Here is a 17,416-nt window from a genome sequence, read left to right as displayed (position 1 = left end):
GTGTTGCTTGGCTGTTTTTAATGCTGTTCTTAACTTATCCTGTTAATCAAAGGAAAACAACAGAGACATTCCTAACTGACTGAGAACAGAGACAGAGTGGGTAGTGAAGCAGTGAAGCCAGGGATAGGCAGGCACACATAACAGTCCTGGATCAGAAGTGTCAGCTATGCAAAGAATTCTCTTTCTCCATGGGGCAAGCACAATACAGCAGCAGTACCCCATTTAGCATAGCCCGCCTACCACACAGCTAGCCAACCAACCAGCCAGCCAGCCAAACAGCCAGTCAGCCAGCCATCCAGTGAGAGAGTGAGTTTGTTTCGCTGCCAACCAGACAGCCAGCTACCCAGCCAGCTACCCAGCCAGCTACCCAGCCAGCCAGCCCCAGTTCTGAGAGCTTGGCCAAGGCCACGTACAGTCATCAGCCCTTTCCCTGCTCTCCTCTCCTCCATAAACGGACAGCAGGAGAGAGAGGGGCCTCCTTTTGTCCACTCCAGATTAGTCAACACAGAGGGAGGGCCGACACTGAGAGAAGAGGACATTTGATTTCTCCTGAGAGCATAACTGAGCATAACACAATATCTGTAGAGAGTAAAGAGTGTTTTTAGCAGAAGCTGTTATGAGGATAGAAAGACTTGCACAAAGCAGCTTCCTCCCACGGTTTTCTATTCAAGTCTGTCCAGTAAACATACGGCACGGCCAAATGGTTAGCAGTCCCAATTTGGGTCCAAACAAAAACACAACCCTCTATCAAAAAAACTCTAATCTCCCACTTCTTCATTCTACACAACATACTGAACAACATATCATTGTGGTTCAGTCTGAACATGTAGGAGGTCCCAAACTTCAACGTTTTTATTCCAAGCCCGTTGAATTTATATGGACCCTTGAAGAAAGCCAAAAACAAGATCTGATAAACCCAGCCTACTTAAACCAGCCAACTCAACACAACGTAATATATAGCCAAACCCAGCTAAACCCAGTCCAGCTCAGCCCAGCTAGACAAAGCATTGGTCAACCCAACCGAGCCCAGTCAAACCAAACTCAGCCGTGTCGTACACCATGTCTTACCTCTCAACACGGCCCAACCATAGTAAACCCAGCTTAGCTCAGCTCAGCCCAATCCCACCCCACCCAGCCTGGTAGTACACCATGTCTTACCTCGCGTTGCTTCTCCATCTCAGCCTGCAGGACCTGCTTGGCCACTTCTAGGTCCTGGAGCCTGACCCTCAGCTCCTCATTCTCCTGCTCCAGACGACCCCTCTTCTTCTCCACAGAGTCCAACTCATTGTGCAGCCGGATGGACACGTCTTTAGCCACCTGACGTCCAAAGGAGGAGAGAAGAGAGAGAAGACATGAGGGAGGGTGGTCAACATCAGAGGTTCAGTGAGATGCATGATCCATATGCCATGGTCCAGAGTCATACTATAAATGCCCTGTAAAGCCTTTATAAGTTGTCATTTGTTTAAAGTATGACCACATACAGTACCAGTCAAACACTTATTTGGTTACTACATGATTCCATATGTGTTATTTCATAGTTTTGATGTCTTCACTATTATTCTACAATGAAGAAAATAGTAAAAATAAAGAAAAATCCTTGAATGAGTAGGTGTGTCCAAACTTTTGACTTGTACTGTATATATGCCTAAGGAATATATGGCTCTCTGCTGATGGTGTTTTCACAGCACAGTAATAAATCACACCATACTGTAGCTTATCACTAATGTGTTACAGTATTAAGTAACACTTTATTTGGATAGTATGACCCAGTATTATCACTAATATGTGTAGGAGTGGAGTAGAGCAGAGACCAGCTCTTAGATCATCATGTGTTGACATGTTGCTACAGAACAAGACTGTTATAACTTGCTGATCTTCTTAAAGGTCCAATGCAGCCGTTTCTCTCAATATAAAATAATTTCTGGGTAACAATTAAGCACCTCACTGGGATTGTTTTCAATTAAAAGGGTCAAAATGAAACAAAAATTGCTTCTTAGCAAAGGGAATTTCTCAAGCAAGAATTTTGCTAGGACTGTCTGGTAGTGGTCTGAGTGGGGAGGAACAAACTGTAAACTAGCTGTTATTGGCAGAGAGGTTTGGAACTCTCTTTCTTATTGGTCTATTAACTAATTTACTGCCTGGTGAAGTCACCAGGCAGGCCATCCCACCAAAACAGGTTGAAATTTCAGGCGGTCTTTTCAAACAGCTCTTACACTGAAAGGGCATTATAATAATTTTCACAGTATTATTCCAACCTCATAGTGTGGAAATATACATAAAATGTTTTTGACTGCACTGGGCCTTTAAAGTTGGATATATGTTCCCCTGAGCGGTTGGAAGACCATTAAACACAGTTGGGGATAAACACAGACCCTATCCAGATGAGTGTATGATGTTCTGTTGGGCCAACAACAACATTAAGGTGCAGATTTTTATCATAACCAAGAACCGTGTTTGTGTGTTTGTGACTGTATATCACAGGGCACTGACAGGTTGTTCAATCCAAATGCAAACCCAGCTGCCTAGTTGTAATTGTTTATATGGAAAGGAGGTGATATGTCAAGGGTGCTCTATTCATATGATAGATGGGAAACATATCCAAAACATTTGAGAGGATTGTCATCTTTATGTCAAATGTTCTGAAAACAGTTTATCATTGAAAATGTAAACATAATGATATAAGGCACAATATTATTCATATTATTTCACTCTCACTCTATATTTCTCTCCCTCTTTGCAACATCATAGCATGAGATGGGAGTCTATTGGTGCAGGGTGGTGCAGTAACGTGTAGCTCAGTTGGTAGAGCATGGCGTTTGCAACGCCAGGGTTGTGGGTTCGTTTCCCACGGGGGACCAGTATGAAAAAGAAAATGTATGCACTCACTAACTGTAAGTCGCTCTGGATAAGAGCGTCTGCTAAATGACTCAAATGTTTAAAAAAATGGGTGGTACAGTGCTGATCTCATTGAATGAGGAAGGGGCTGACAGGAAACAGGGCCTCTGTGTGTGTGTGTGTGTGTGTGTGAGCTTTGGGGGTTTCTCTCTGGCCCTGAACCAGAGCCAATGTGCAGCTGGGAACCACAATGCCCCTCTGTGCTGCCCACTCTGAGCTGGACCAACCGCCCAGTTCACCACCACGCTCTAATTCCTCTCTCTCTCTGTGTTGCTTGGCTGTTTTTAATGCTGTCCTTAACTTATCATTTTAAGGAAGGAAAACAACAGAGACAGAGACAATATATTATTTACAAACCACATTTTATTCACCTTTATACACACAAGTCTGTGATTCTCTCTCTCTCTCCCTCCCTCCTTTCCTCCTTCCCTCTCTCTCTCTTTCTCTCTTTCCTTATACTTCTTTTGTCCCTCCCTCTCTGCCCTCTCCTCTCCGTCCTGTAGAAGGGAGAAGGGGGACAGGCGGGGAGGCGGGGAGACGGACTGCATGGTCAAATCAATGCTCTCTTTCATTAGCGTTCTGGGAGGTTTCCTGGCTATGTTTCTAGACTCTGATGCTTTATGGTGATTGGGCCCCATTCGCAGTAAGCAACAGCCTTTATTAATGGCCTGTTAACTTAACACACATTCATTGAGAGGAGTCTCCCTCTCGCTGTTCAGACCCTTTCCATACACTGCTTTGTCTGCCTGCACCTCCCAATAAAAGATAATGCTTTGAAAGAAACACCTTGAGTGGATTTTAGCACGCCAGAGTGAAGTTTCCCCTAGGTACAGATCTAGGATCAGCTTGCTCTCCCCCAATCCTAACCTTAACCAATAGTGGAAAAAATGAAAGACTCACCCAAGATCAGCGTCTAGGGTCACCCAACTAGCGGTTTTAGCATTGGTGAGGGGCCCCAGCTGGCACTAGAGAACGTGACAGGCATACAGTCAGTGTGTATGTAGGGGGGAGTGACTGGTACATTATGGTCAAGTCCCAGCCTTCAAACTCCTAACATCTATCAGCCTCCCTCCTACCCAAACACTTGAGATGCCCTCTATTCTCTGTGGTCCACTGGACAAACAGAGTCAGACAGAATCAAACGGAGACATTTAACCATCAAAAGGCTGTCTTTCATGTGTTTTTGTGTGGGAGAGTGTGTGTGTGATAGAGAATCTTTTGTAGTCTGAGGGTGGGTTTGTTGGTGTGCGTTTGTGTGTGTGTGCGCGCATGTGTGTGTGCCTGTACGCGCATATGTGTATTTGCATGCGTGCGTGCATGGGAGTGTGTGTGTGTTTGTGTTTGTGCTGAAGCAGATCCCTGTTCCCCCTCTGATCCTGCCTGTCAGCACGGTCACAGCTGCCCCTCTAACTGTTCCTCCAAACGCCGTTTTCCAACGACTTCCCTGTAGATTTTATCATCAGGGTTTTGCATGTTGGCAGTAAGTGCAGGATGGGGGAGTGTGTAAAGCATTGGCCATGGTTACGTCCCAAATGGCACCCTATTCCGTATGTAGTGCACTACATTTCAACAGGGTCCATAGGGTTCTGATCAAAAGTAGAGCACTATGAAGGGAATAGGCTGCCATTTGCCACGTAGGCCATGACTCCAACTTGATTAGCCGAAGCCTTACTGACTTTACTGTAAAGTATATCTTGAAGAGATATTGTATTTTCTACTTTAATGAGCTAAGAAAGTGCTTACAAAGGAGAGCATACTCTATGAAAGTATTGAGTATTTACTATATAGCTTAGCCATTCAAATCATGATAGGATCCATTATTGCAGTATCAGCTAACAGGTTCAGCCAACTGGTGCACTTTTATGTAACTATCATCTAGTTGTTATCCTTCCTGTTGCAGCCTCTAGAAACAGAGCACAGTAATCTTCTTCCCTTCTGTCTATATATAAAAAAGCTCTTCAGCAGTGAAAGAGCCGACCTCTGCACGACAGTTGTATAGTGGTTACAGTATAATCCACACGGTGGGCATCCACACACACTCCTGCTAGTGTCGTGCTGAGCAGGCAGCAGGCACAGGGATCAACAACACTTCCTGGAACTCCATGAACCAGCCAATTGGCTCACTGAACGGGGCCTGCCTGGCTGACACATGGAGACGGTTTCTATGGGTATACTATCTCCAGGATGCTGCTCTTACTGCTGCCCAGTTGTTATCTGCAGTCCTTTGTAGCTCAGTTGGTAGAGCATGGCGCTTGTAACATCAGGGTAGTGTGTTCGATTCCCAGGACCACCTATATGTAAAATCCATGCACGCATGACTGTAAGTCGCTTTGAATAAAAGCATCTGTTAAATGGCATATATTATTTATTATATCTGCTGCTGAGAGAGAGAGGGAATCCTCCCTATCTCACTAACCCCTCCTTTCCCTTCCTATATGCAACTCGGCTGTTGCTATGAGTACATGGAAGCTCTGCACACTCATCCTGTATATGTGAAGCCCAGAAGGGAAGGATATGGTATCTTTCACACGTGAGCCAAGTAAACAGTGAAGACCACAATTCACAGGCAGTGTGAAAAGACTGTGGCTTATGACTATCAATAAAATACCTCAGTTGGTTTCCCCAGCAAAAAATGACTATGGCATTATAGCATCCAGGCTGGGAGAGAATGGTATGATGTTTATGCATTAAGCTAGCTAGCTGCCCTGAAGAAAACCCTCTGACCCAGACAGTGTAATGCAAGACTAATTCCATATCCTACTGGACATTCTTGGAGCAAATACTGTATTTCCCTTAGTGTATATCCATTGACATTGTGGTAGACCTCACTGTTTTCTATTTCCTGTATCAGACCCAGATGTTTCATAGCTCTGGAATTAGGACAGTGGGTCAGAGAGGACAGAAAATGACCATCTCCAGATATCACACACACACGTGAACACGTTATGCATGCAGGCGTACACACCCCTCCCCCTGCAGAGCGCTGCAGGGCAGGATGCAACAGGAAAAAGGCAACAGCTCAGTGTGTGACTCAGGGAACAAGGACTTAAGAGAGAGAACAACAATAACCTTAAGCCAATTTAAGTGTAGCCCTACTACTACAGCCCTATCAACTTACAGTATGTTATTTTATGTGATCATGTTGGTTGAGTACTATGTGACTAATAAAGACTGAGTATTTCTTTAGTCTAAGGAACCTTCGACAATGTGTTGAAACTACTTGTATCCACTGAATGTAACATAGCGTACTACTGTTTAAGTTAAAGAGGGTTTACAGTGGCTGGTACAGGACAAGTCTCAAATATCACTAGGAATACATACAGCCCAAATCCTCTAAAACATGTGAGACACATTTCCTTCCCCCAGTGCTTGGTTTGATGCTTGATTAACCCCTACTATCAGATAACACAGTCGGCCTCACGGTTCAGATGAACTCAGTTTGGAGCGAGTCTGGAGGGCATGGGAGTGTTTAAACCCAATTTGAGGGAACAAGAAGGGGACTGGTGTAGTTGGTAGCTAGAGGAAACAATCAGGTATGTGTTGAAAGACTGGGCCTGGCTGTTTAGGAATACGGAGAGAGAGATGGCGGAGAGCAGAGGCCGCCAGGGTCACATCCCTGTGGTTTGTTTTTGGTTTCCTGTGTTAATGGCCTTTTTTGACCGGCTTCCCCCGGCCCGGAGAGCCCTCCCGCTGCACCCCGATTGGCTGCTGAGGACCTAACTCGGGAGCCAGACCAATTCCTTATCCCCCAGAGTCAGCACAGACGCACCGCACAGGGGCATAATATTAGATCGCCAGAAAGAAGGGGTGCTTTTCTTCCCATTTCTTTCTCTTTTTTTAAAAGATATACAACTGGACCGTTTTTAGTGAGGGACAGCGGCCGGCCTTCAGGGGATGACATCATCACCCTCCCCTCTCCTCTCCCCCTCGATTTCTGAGAAAGACCTCATTGTGCTTTTGTCACATGGAAATGGTTCACAAAATGCTATGAATTTGGGATGTGTAACCATAGCCTTAGGTCAGTAGGAAGACCCACAACCAGAAATGTCTCTACTAACAAGAAATCCCATCAATGGTGTGTGAATGGATGCATTTAAAGCCAAATATAACTTTTGTCCTATGATCTGTTATGTCATACCCCCTATCTTTGAAGTTTCTAAAAGTCTGTAAACACTTAAATGCTAGCAATTACCCAATGTTCAGTATCTCTTCAAGTTTCTGTTTGTGTCACTGACATAAGAATTATGCATTGGCATGCACACGCGCACACACACACGCACACACACCATTTTAGCTGTCCATGGAAGTCGATGATGACAGACACACCCCACCCTCACAAACACGGATCCATCCAGACTCTCTCCCTCTCCACTCACCTTGACGTCCTGCTCCAGGGTTCGGATGAGCTCCCCGTCCACCTGTCCCGTCTGGGCCACGCGGAGGCTGCGTCTCTCGGCCTTGCGGAGGCGGTACTGCAGGATGCGGCAGGTCTTGTTGGTCTGCTCAAACTGCTGCCTCAGCTCCTGCAGCTGGTACACATCCTCCTCCATGTACATGTCCCTCATCTCCAACATCTCAGAGCGCAGCTCCTCCATCTCATCCTGGGGAGAGAGGATGGGGGAAGGGTGGAGGAGAGAGGAGGGGTGAGAATGGTTGGAAATGGTTACCTACCATATACAGGGTCTTGATGAGCTAGTGTGCAATCACTATACTCTTTCTAATCATTAATGTACAGTATATGTCAGCATCAGATCAGTCATCAACACCATCATCATTGTCACTGTCTCCTTAGCAGGATGTGTATCTTCATCTCAGAATCAAGAACAATGTATATAGCATTAACAACCCCATCATAACGGTAGTCTACATAACCAGTCCAGGAGTAAACCACTGCAGAACACTGAGATTAATACAGAACGGAACTTTGCCCAGCTGATATACAGCTGCGGAAAAAATTAAGAGACCACTGCAAAATTATCAGTTTCTCTGTATTTACTATTTATAGGTATGTGTTTGGGTAAACATATATTTTTGTTTTATTCTATAAACTACTGACAACATTTCTCCCAAATTTCAAATACAAATATTGTCATTTAGAGCATTTATTTGCAGAAAATGACAACTGGTCAAAATAACAAAAAAGATGCAGTGTTGTCAGACCTCAAATAATGCAAAGAAAATAAGTTCATGTTCAGTTTTAAACAACACAATAGTAATGTTTTAACTTAGGAAGAGTTCAGAAATCAATATTTGGTGGAATAACCCTGATTTTCAATCACAGCTTTCATGCGTCTTGGCATGCTCTCCACCAGTCTTTCACATTGATGTTGGGCGACTTTATGCCACTCCTGGCGCAAAAATTCAAGCAGCTCGGCTTTGTTTGATGGCTTGTGACCATCCATCTTCCTCTTGATCACATTCCAGATGTTTTCAATGGGGTTCAGGTCTGGAGATTAGGCTGGCCATGACAGGGTCTTGATCTGGTGGTCCTCCATCCACACCTTGATTGACCTGGCTGTGTGGCATGGCGCATTGTCCTGCTGGAAAAACCAATCCTCAGAGTTGGGGAACAATGTCAGAGCAAAAGGAAGCAAGTTTTCTTCCAGGACAACCTTGTACGTGGCTTGATTCATGCGTCCTTCACAAAGACAAATCTGCCCGATTCCAGCCTTGCTGAAGCACCCCCAGATCATCACCGATCCTCCACCAAATTTCACAGTGGATGTGAGACACTGTGGCTTGTAGGCCTCTCCAGGTCTCCGTCTAACCATTAGACGACCAGGTGTTGGGCAAAGCTGAAAACTGGACTCATCAGATAAGATGACCTTACTCCAGTCCTCTACGGTCCAATTCTTATGGTCTTTTGCAAACCTAACCTGGCTCTTCTTTGCTTCTCATTGATGAAGGGCTTTTTTCTAGCTTTGCACGACTTCAGCCCCTAGGAGACTGTTTCGAATCGTCCTCGCCATGCACTTCACCCCAGCTGCCGTTTGCCATTATTTTTGTAGGTCACTTGATGTCATCCTACGGTTGTTGAGTGACATTCGAATGAGTTGGCGGTCATCCCGGTCAGTAGAGAGTCATTTTCGCCCTCTGCCTGTCTGTAGCTTTCTTGTCCCCAATGTCTGCTGCTTGACCTTGTTCTTATGAACAGCCGTCTTTGACATTTTAAGGATGGAAGCAACCTGATGCTCACTGTATCCCTCTGCCAGTAAAGCCAGAATTGAACCCTTCTTTTCCTCACTCAAAACTTTCATTTTCAACTCTTTTGGCATGGTCAATAGTTATTTTTTGATTAATATTACTTTTGAGGTACAATTAGCACTGTTTTTGCCATCCAGCTGGTCCTATTGCAAGCGGATAGTGATGACCACAGCAGTGGTTTTTATACTTTTCCTCGTTAAATAAGATTTGGTTCAGGTGATCACCTAATCAGTACCTAATTCAGTAGAATGAGGTGTGCCTGTGTTGGAATTCAACAGACACTGGAATGGAATGGCTGTCATACATGTAGAGATGCTGATTTAAGAAAAATTTGCTGTGGTCTCTTAATATTTTCCACAGCTGTATACCTGAATAATAACAATGTTATGATTTATGATTTAAATTATTTTTTGATTTAAATCAAACCCAAAAAGCCTTAGGGGCGTTAACCTGGCATTCCAAACTACTACTTACATAACAACACAGTGTGCAGTTGGAGAGGCATTAGCCCAAATCCTACAACCCACCTGACAGCGGCAGAGTAATAAGGCAGATGAAATATTTCTACGGGTGGTGGATGAAGTGTGTAGTAGTAGTAGTAAATAGATGGTTAATATGCGGAGGGCTGCCGCGCAGTGCACGCTGATAAAAGACAGGGGAATGTGGGTCATCCACTGCAGAGCGTGTCACTAGTGCGACCCGGTACAAACAATGATGTGTGGAATGAGGACGGTAGGACACTCGACTGCAGCATCTGCACGAGGCAGGCTACTCCCAGAAAACAGCTGCAATAGTCCGACAGATGTGTGGAGGACCGGAGAGAGGAAGCAGGGGATTAATAAATAAAGATGTGGAGCTCAGGTACTACTATGGCTGCACACATGACCTGATTTTTACGCGTAATTAGACTGACTAATAAAGAAGGATGTGGCTCCCCATGGCTGTCTGTGGTAATCAATCAGTCAGATAGATTTGATGATTATGGTCAGCAATTAACCAAAAACCTATCATGAGCATGATTGTGGAAGTGTGCATTATGCATTCATGCAAATTACTGTCCTAGTGAACTGCCTTCTTTTGTGGACTTTTGATCTTAGATGGCCACCACACAGTAGCCTAGGAAGGCCTCTGTATACCATAATAATCATCATTCTAAATCTAATAATACTAATGAAAGAAAATGTGCTAAAGGTAACCAAGAAGTTGCTTGGATAAACCGTTGTTATGGTGCTTGTTATGGTGCGCCTTTGCACACAGGCCTGTAGGATAATTCAATTAATTATTGAGCCCCCACACTGAGCCAGTCTCCGTGACGTGTGTCAATGATAATATTGGATGACAAAATACAATTAGTCAAGCTGTCTTAACCATGTCACTGTAATCCTCTCGTGCGTAACGGATGAGCGCCCTGCAACCACCTCCAACCACCTCTGATGTTTTGGGAATTCACTAACCACCTGACCATCATGAGCAGTGAACACAACAGCTGAGACAACATGGAGTTTATATTCTGAGATAACACTGACCACCCTAAGTCTCTGTGCCTTCAAAGTGTGGTATTTTGTTGTTGTTTTTGGACAAGAGTTAGGATGACTTAACAATCATGTACTTAAGAAGTTGTTGGTTATGTGGCCAATTTGGATTTGCATTGATTTTTTTAACCTGAAGTTCAGAATATTGATTCTGCATGAATATTTTATGCAAATTTAATTCGTTTCTTTGGTGAGCCAATGAAAATAGTAGTTCCGGCTCCATCTCTTAAAACGGCATTCAGTAGTTGAAACAACAACAAAGTGAAGTCCCCGCCCCTGTTTCGGTTAAAACTGAGGGCTAGGGCTGGACAAATGTAACCACTCAAATTCATAGACAAAACTATGGTTGCAAGTCCTGACCATCCATAATATAAAAATGATAGTTTTAACCATGCTTCGACCATGTTTTAACCATGTTTTGAGGCCATATAGTGTTTGTTTACAAACATTGGAGTAAAACAAGCTTATATTTGGGGTTCTGATGGAGTATGACAGTTGAACTAAGCTCATGGGGCATTTCTAAGTTATTTTCTTCAAGAATCAATGGGTACATATCATTCATTTATAAGTCCAAAATGTATGTAGCAACTACAGATTGCCCCTTTAACAGAACCGTTCTTGGAGAGCAGGGTTTTGTTTTTGTTTTCTTTCACAAATTAGAGCAATCTGAGGGAGGAATTTCTGTAGTTGAAGCAAATATGGAAAAAAATATGCTTACTTTTAGGTAATCGTTTTCTGATCTCAGTTCCTCGATTTCCCTGACAAATTCTTCATGCATGCCATCCATGAACTCTTCCGTCAGGTCGGAGAAAGCCAGGGATGTGCTGGCAGGCACCCGGCTGTCGAACGAGGTGAGAGACCGTTCATCCCCGGGAGAAATGCTCCCCCCCACGGTCTCCACTGCCAGGGAGAGTCGGTCCTTATCCACTGGGGTCTTGGCGTGATGGTCACCACGACTACCCTTATCCAGTGGCCCATGTACGCAGTCACTGCTCGGTTTATCGCCATCAAGCCCCCCGCCTCGGCTGTTGGATTCCGTGTCACTACTCAGAGCGTCGGTGAAGAGTTTATTCTCCTCGGAGGCGCAATCGGAGAGCTCGGAACTGCTATCCGTTGGCGACAGTTTGCCCGCAGCGCAACCGGAGTCTTTGCTCAGGTCGTCGGAGGCGTTGCTCGCATCAGACACCTTCCTCCGACCACCTTTCATCGATTTACTGCCGCTCTTCTGGGCACTGGCAACCGATAGTGTGGATTTTCCCGGCAGTTTTCCTTTCTCAGATTTTGTCTCTTTCCCGCTAACCGGACTACGCCTGGACACCCGGCTGCCTAAATGTATGGATCCTGGTTTAACGCTCAGTGTTGGTGTACCGATTCCTCCTCGGATCTTGGTGAGGGACCATCCAGGCACATCCTTGGGTCTGGCGGGTGATGGAGCCCGATTAATTTTTTTCTTTGCGTTGACTTGAATGGGCTGCACTACGGGCTGTTGCTCGAACTGGTGCTGTTGTTGGGGCTTCGCCTGCCCGCTGTCGATGCTCTCCGTCCCGCTTTCCATTTTGTGCCTGTGTCTCTTTTCCTTCGGCGAGACAAAGTGAGTTGGCGAATTAACATCAGCCTTTGTCTTTGTCATTCATTCCGCTTTGACAACTACAGAAAAACAGAAACGAAACCCCTATCAGAAACCGCTGAATAAGTCGAGCTTTTATCTCACAACTGCAAACAAATAAACTGCATAAATCCCTAATAAGCCGGATGCAACAGCGCAAAGAGATGGGAACGGCAAATTAGGCTACATGAACATAACACGCTGTAGGCCTAATTATGTTTTATGGTTAATTCCGTTTAGGTTTTGGCTCATCTTCTATTCATATTGCACTAACCTATGCGACTATATCTCGCCGGAGTGATTCGAAGTGGTAGAAAGAGTGGAAGTGTGCTCACGAGTGTTCCCCCGCCCAGCTTTAGCGGTTCTGTCTGTGGCGAATCGCGGTCTGGAAACTCAGCATCACTTAGAGCTCTCTGCTGCCACCCAGACTTGTAGATCGTTTCAAGAAGCACAAGTTATAAATAAATAAGTAGAGGATGCATAGGAATACTACAAACATAGGCTATATGTTATTTAATTCAGACAAACTCTATTTGGGCAGTATAGACCGGCTGGTGAAAAGCTGACCTTTGCAGGAAATGAATGACAAGAATATAAAGAATTCAGCCCAAATTTACGTGTAAACAATTAGACAACGTTTCATATGAAACCCCTGGCTTTCTTAGCTGGCCAAATCCATAAAATAACATATAAAGTACTGCTTATAGAACATGTTTACCAGGGGTGTTTCTAGGATTTGAAGATATTGGGGGCTTAGCCCAAAGCCAGAGGTGTAATTTCAACAGCTAAATGACTTATTTTCAGAAAACTTAACGTGTAAATATGTGTATGAACATAACAAGATTCAACAACTGAGACATAAACTGAACAAGTTCCACAGATGTGACTAACATAAATTGAATAATGTGTCCCTGAACAAAGGGGGGGTCAAAATAAAAAGTAACAGTCAGTATCTGGTGTGGCCACCAGCTGCATTAAGTACTGCAGTGCATCTCCTCCTCATGGACTGCACTAGATTTGCCAGTTCTTACTGTGAGATGTTACCCTACTCCAGTGGCGGCTCCTGAAAAAATTCTCAGGGGGGGCAATTTTTCTTATGATTTAGGTGACCTACACACATTTAAAAAAAGATATGTCCAGCAACAACATGAAGACAGGGGCAGCATATAAGTCAATACCAGAAGCATTTATTGACTGATCTCAAAAGTGTTGGCTTACAAAAGCAAAATAAGTTATCACAGTAAAAATAATCAAGGGTGTTCTTTCACATTCCTCAACACTGCATAAACAATATTTATTTCCATAAAACACCTCATCTAATTGTGCCACAAAGTTGACAAGTCCAAGAAAAATACCAGGGTTGGTGGAGCCCTCAATTTCATCTTTGCCTCGCAAAGCTAACTCAAACACTCCGCAAAACTTCACACACTGGATTAGCCGGCTGAGGATGTGGCGGTTCTTGCTAACCTCATCGTTGTGGCGGCGGACAGCTAGCCTGTATCCCTCATCCAGTTGAGTGGCAATGTTCACTCTCCCCAAAGCAGACAATCTCAAACAGCTATCCATGTGGGTCTTTGACAGCTCATGTTTCTTAATCTTTTCTGAAAGATGGTGCATGTCCGTTACACCAGTCGCTGTCCAAGCGGTGCTGTCTGCCGTGCCGCCTTCAGGGTGAAAGAGTAAGCAGGGGTAGCAGAAGACTGCATTAGCTACATCGCAGCCTGCTAGCCAGGTTTTTCGTTCGTACCAATTTTTGGAAAATCCTCGGGTGTAGGACTTTCCCCCTTTAGTAGAAACCTGTTGAATTATTAAATTTGGTCTGGGAGGTCCTAATTGTTTCGTTGCCAATTTATCTTGATTTGTTCGCCGACAAAAAGGAACTTCTTTCAAAGAGACAATCGAGTTGCACTGAACGCTAGCCATCTTGACAGTAGTACGTGAATTGATTGACGCTGCTACCCGCTCTTTTCTTAGTTACGTTCATGGTTATGTTACGTATGACGAAAGCGCGTAAGTGCAAGCCCTCCCGGAACCCATAGAGATTGTATTGAAAGCTCTGATATTTGAAAAAATAAGATTTTACATGAGAGTCTATGAGAGACTTCTGGGGCGATTTTCAACCTGACTGAAATCGCCCCAAAAGGGGCGGGGCCATTTGAAGCACGACTTTAGCCTGATTGGACATTTAGTGGCAGATCAGACGTCTAGATTAGAACACTGATAACTACTGTTGCCGTGATATAATTGATTAGAAAAAAAATCCCTTCCTTTTCCCGTTTGGCAGTGCGTCGCCCATATCGCCCTAATGAACACACCGCCCCTGCCCTACTCTTCCACCAAGGCACCTGCAAGTTCCCAGACATTTCTGGGGGGAATGGCCTTAGCCCTCATCCTCCGATCCAACAGGTCCCAGACGTGTTCAATGGGATTGAGATCCAGGCTCTTCGCTGGCCATGGCAGAACACTGACATTCCTGTCTTGCAGGAAATCACACACAGAACGAGCAGTATGGCTGGTGGCATTGTCATGCTGGAGGCTCATGTCAGGATGAGCCTGCAGGAAGGGTACCACATGAGGGAGGAGGATGTCTTCCCTGTAACGCACAGCGTTGAGATTGCCTGCAATGACAACAAGCTCAGTCCGATGATGCTGTTACACATCGCTCCAGACCATGACGGACCCTCCACCTCCAAATCGATCCCGCACCAGAGTACAGGCCTCGGTGTAACGCTCATTCCTTCGATGATAAACGCGAATCCGACCATCACCCCTGGTGAGACAAAACCGCGACGCGTCAGTGAATAGCACTTTTTGCCAGTCCTGTCTGGTCCAGCGACGGTGGGTTTGTGCCCATAGGTGACGTTGTTGCCGGTGATGTCTGGTGAGGACCTGCCTTACAACAGGCCTACAAGCCCTCAGTCTAGCCTCTCTCAGCTTATTGCAGATAGTCTGAGCACTGATGGAGGGATTGTGCGCTCCTGGTGTAACTCGGGCAGTTGTTGTTGCCATCCTGTACCTGTCCCGCAGGTGTGATGTTCAGATGTACCGATCCTGTGCAGGTGTTGTTACACGTGGTCTGCCACTGCGAGGACGATCAGCTGTCCGTCCTGTCTCCCTGTAGCGCTGTCTTAGGCGTCTCACAGTACGGACATTGCAATTTATTGCCCTGGCCACATCTGCAGTCCTCATGCCTCCTTGCAGCATGCCTAAGGCATGTTCACGCAGATGAGCAGGGACCCTGGGCATCTTTCTTTTGGTGTTTTTCAGAGTCAGTAGAAAGGCCTCTCTAGTATCCTAAGTTTTCATAACTGTGACCTTAATTGCCTACTCTCTGTAAGCTGTTAGTGTCTTAACGACCGTTCCACAGGTGCATGTTCATTAATTGTTTATGGTTAATTGAACAAGCATGGGAAACAGTGTTTAAACCCTTTACAATGAAGATCTGTGAAGTTATTTTGAATTTTACGAATTATCTTTGAAAGACAGGGTCCTGAAAAGGGGACGTTTCTTTTTTTGCTGAGTTTAGTTTCCTCTAAGTAGGCTTCATTTGACTCCATATGCTTTTCTCCCACCTTGCAGGCAAATTACATCAGTATTATTTTTACTGATAGACACATGGTTCTGTGGCCCTTCTCTGGTTTCCAATCTCTAGTGTCCATTAATATAACATCAAATTGATCAGAAATACAGTGTAGACATTGTTAATGTTGTAAATGGCTATTGTAGCTGGAACGGCTGATTAAATAGTACCAGGAAAACACCAGTCTCAACGTCAACAGTGAAGAGGCGACTCTGGGATGCTGACCTTCTAGACAGAGTTGCAAAGAAAAAGCCATATCTCAGACTGCCCATCTTAATATTTTCTTTTTATTGGCCAGTCTGAGAAATGGCTTTTTCTTTGCAACCCTGCCTAGAAGGTCAGCATCCCGGAGTCGCCTCTTCACTGTTGACGTTGAGACTGGTGTTTTGCGGGTACTATTTAATGAAGCTGCCAGTTGAGGACCTGTGAGGCGTCTGTTTCTCAAACAGTTTGTGCTGTTCTGTGAAGGGAGTAGTACACAGCGTTGTATGAGATCTTCAGTTTCTTGGCAATTTCTCGCATAGAATAGCCTTCATTTCTCAGAACAAGAATAGACTGACGAGTTTCAGAAGAAAGTTATTTGTTTCTGGCCATTTTGAGCCTGTAATCGAATTGCTGACGCTCCATATTCTCAACTAGTCTCAAGAAGGCCAATTTTATTGCTTCTTTTAATCAGCACAACAGTTTTCAGCTGTGCTAACATAATTGCAAAGTGCTTTTCTAATGATCAATTAGCCTTTTAAAATGATAAACTTGGATTAGCAAACACAACGTGCCATTGGAACACAGGACTGATGGTTGCTGATAATGGGCCTCTGTACGCCTATGTAGATATTCCATTAAATATATATACTGTATATATATATATGGTACTGTAAGTAGGACAGGAGAAACTTTTGCTTTAGTCTGATACATGTGTTTTGTTTACTGTTTGAAGATGGGCATTTCTGCAAGATATGCCATCTGCTAGGTTGGGCATAGTGCAAACAAGGGACTTTGTGGTGCCAGGGCTACCATGGCTGCATCCTTGGCACAGCCAGGATATGGCATGGAATCACAGGCGGCACCAGGGCCCGGCGTTTTATCGTTCACAGAGCTGGAACAGGGAGGGAGAGACAACCAACGCTCACTAACAGTGAAAATAGTCCTTAATGACCTAACACCTTTTTCTTTCCCTTCCAGTTTAGATATATGAATTCCATCCGCTCTGGACAGTACAAGATCATAGACTATTACCCATACAGAAAAACTGCTGTCCAAGCAAGTCTTTAACATACAGTAATGGTCATCCAGTCATCCTCAACCTAAGTTTTGAGAACTTGTAATGGCTATTAACTATTAGCAGCGCTATTACGTAATTATGCCAGCATTCTCAGAGACAGATTTAAGCACTCATTTAAACTGCCCAACTGCTGGTGGAATATCAAGTAACAATTGTTTTAATAGTATGAATAACAAGCATTTCCTTTACTTTCATCCCAGAATAACTGTAAAAATGATATCAATATTAGGACCCCCTACTTCTCTGTTGTCCCCCCAGAGGCCTAGATGAACACTGTTTCTGGGGCCCTCCGGCGGTGCACTGCCACCAAGTCTCCA

The 17,416-nt window shown here is 44.6% G+C and overlaps 1 protein-coding gene across 1 annotated transcript in view; it reads right to left on the bottom strand.

Moving 5' to 3' along the window:
* Positions 1 to 12,261, bottom strand: part of LOC311149580 (microtubule cross-linking factor 2-like) — a gene marked incomplete at both ends in the record, with an annotated part of 52,273 nt that extends 40,012 nt beyond the window's left edge. The window contains 3 exons of the mRNA XM_084186755.1: positions 1,159 to 1,317; positions 7,272 to 7,496; positions 11,350 to 12,261. Coding sequence (XP_084042881.1) covers positions 1,159 to 1,317; positions 7,272 to 7,496; positions 11,350 to 12,261 — 1,296 coding nt within the window. The remainder of the gene's footprint in view (positions 1 to 1,158; positions 1,318 to 7,271; positions 7,497 to 11,349) is intronic.
* Positions 12,262 to 17,416: the final 5,155 nt, after the last annotated feature.

Source organism: Coregonus lavaretus (genome assembly GCF_964263955.1).
Source record: "Coregonus lavaretus genome assembly, chromosome: 22".
Taxonomy (NCBI): domain Eukaryota; kingdom Metazoa; phylum Chordata; class Actinopteri; order Salmoniformes; family Salmonidae; genus Coregonus; species Coregonus lavaretus.
Note: the sequence above shows the minus strand (reverse complement) of the source record. Positions and strands in the feature narration are given on the sequence as shown.